Consider the following 2,103-nt stretch of genomic DNA (forward strand, 5'->3'; position numbering starts at 1 on the left):
TGGGCGAGCGGGTAGGCTGGGCAGTGGCGGACTTCCGGCGGGCGGTGCGCAGGCGCAGCTCCCCCCCCACCTGAGGGCGCTCCCCTCAGGCGCCGCGGTCGCCTCGGCGTCCCGGCCCTGGCGTTACCACCCAGCTCCCGGTTAAAACTGCCTCCTCGCCTTTACCTGCCCTTTTCGTAACCAGCCTCCATGGCAGTGCGGTAATCTCCCCCCTCTTCAGAGCCTCTTACGGCGCTGCCGCTGCCCGAGGCCCCGGGAGGGGGTTGACCCCTTCGTGAGGAAACGCCGACGCCGGGCCCTCGACCAAGCCTCAGCGGTGTGGGCCCAGCAATGGGAGTGAGGCCTAGTACCTGATCGAAGCTATGGAAAGTTTATATTCTTCACAAAACCACTGCTTCCCCTCTAATTAGTATTTTCAGTGGGATACTCCAACAAACCACAGTCAAACCGAACTATTCCAGAGCTGGCTAATGATAAACTCTGCAAAACAGGCCTAGGTTTTGATCGCCCTGCTTTCCTAACTCTGCACCACAGAACAGTACAATTCAAGAAAGCCAGTTTTCCTGTCAGTAAACCATTACTGCCAGTTTCTGTAACCACAAAGTCCTGCATTTCGTCAGGTTGAACTGCTGTGGGCAGAGCTTGTTGCCCGCTGAGGTTCCTTTGGCCATGTGTTTCCACACAGCGTTGAAATAGGCTGTTTCGGCACTGCTAATTGAGGGCACTGCATTTCCTGCAAGACAGATCCAGGACGGACCTAGAAGTTGTTTTTCCAGACAACGGGGGAAGTCCCGAGACTGAAACAAGATAATAATCTAAAGTCTTGTTTTAAGAAGCATTCTGAATATATGCAATGTATCTAAGAGACTGGACTGTTCAGGGTAGGAAGGCTTCATCAACACCAGTAAATTCAATGCTCCGCCAAGGCCAGCTGGCAGGGAACTGCCGTGCCAACGCTGGTGAACTCACTCAGCTCCCAACATGGGATGGCCCTGTGCAAACTGTCTGCTGGGAACAGTCCCTCCCCACTGCCAGGGGCTGGGAAAGGCTTGCGGGAATGGGAATGGTACTTGATGAGAGCCAAATCTGGGCTGGGAAAAGTTCTGGCAATGTCCCAGTAGAAACAACTTCATTTCAGTGCCAAAGATTGTTCCTGAGCATGCTTGGAGTGTATGCTGTAGATAAATACGTATAGACATGCAGAAAGCAGTGCTGTCAGTTTTTACTTCCTGTTTAAAATTTTTACTTTCTTCCTGGAGTTAGGAGCTTTTCACTTGGCTAATCAAGTATTATCTCAAAAATGAGGGGAAAATCAGAGGTGAAATTCTATTATCTGTCTGAGTCCCACAGTGTGTTGTGTGACATTATACGAAGAAACAAAATACTATTTTTAAAAAAATCTGTACTACATATGCTGGAGGGAAGGCACTGGGTTTTGGTACTACTTTCCTAACCCAGCAAACCTCCTCTGCCTCAGACTGTAGCACAGTACTTCTGACATCCTCTGCCTCAGTACAGATACTACAAACCTTCCCTACTGCTGTCCTGCTCTGCTCCAAAAAGAGAGAGAAAGCTGGGCTCTCAGCAGATGATCAGAAGGAAGAGGATCTTGGGCCCCAGATGTAGTATTGGCTTTTCCCCAGGTCCTGCAGCACCTGCCTTCTGTGCCCCCTGTGCTCTCCTTTTTAATAGATACAGCCAGTTTCTGAAGGAGCTCAGTGCTAAGCTGGTGAGTGCCCTCAGTGGCTCCGTCTCTTGCTCTGGGCTCTACTTCCATGCTGGGTCTCGAAAATAGTGGGAACGGAGGATCCTTCTGCTCAGTGTGAGCCATCTCCTACACTTGCCAACGTCCTGTTACTCAGAGTTGATTCACGAGCTGTCAGAAGTGGTGCTCCCTTACCCCTGAAATGTTGCCAGTCACACGCAGATTTTAGGTGACAAAACTACTGTGACTCACAAATGACAGTGGTGTTAGTAGCTCCTGAGCTGCCTCAGAGGCTAAAGCTTGAGAAGGCTATTCACCGTGATTTACCTCCTCAGACTCCAAAACATGAAGCAATTTCAGAAAAAGCCATCGTATTTTAAATACACAGCTTTTCTGGA

General features: G+C 50.2%; 1 protein-coding gene across 1 annotated transcript in view; it reads right to left on the reverse strand.

Annotated features, from left to right (window-relative positions):
- Positions 1-1,831, reverse strand: part of PMPCB (peptidase (mitochondrial processing) beta) — a 10,880-nt gene extending 9,049 nt beyond the window's left edge. The window contains exons 1-2 of the mRNA XM_009328377.1: positions 1,656-1,831; positions 166-360 (exon numbers count right to left, since the gene is read on the reverse strand). Coding sequence (XP_009326652.1) covers positions 166-360; positions 1,656-1,831 — 371 coding nt within the window. The remainder of the gene's footprint in view (positions 1-165; positions 361-1,655) is intronic.
- Between the last annotated feature and the right edge of the window lie 272 nt (positions 1,832-2,103).

Source organism: Pygoscelis adeliae, unplaced genomic scaffold, assembly GCF_000699105.1.
Source record: "Pygoscelis adeliae isolate BGI_AS28 unplaced genomic scaffold, ASM69910v1 Scaffold267, whole genome shotgun sequence".
Classification (NCBI taxonomy): domain Eukaryota; kingdom Metazoa; phylum Chordata; class Aves; order Sphenisciformes; family Spheniscidae; genus Pygoscelis; species Pygoscelis adeliae.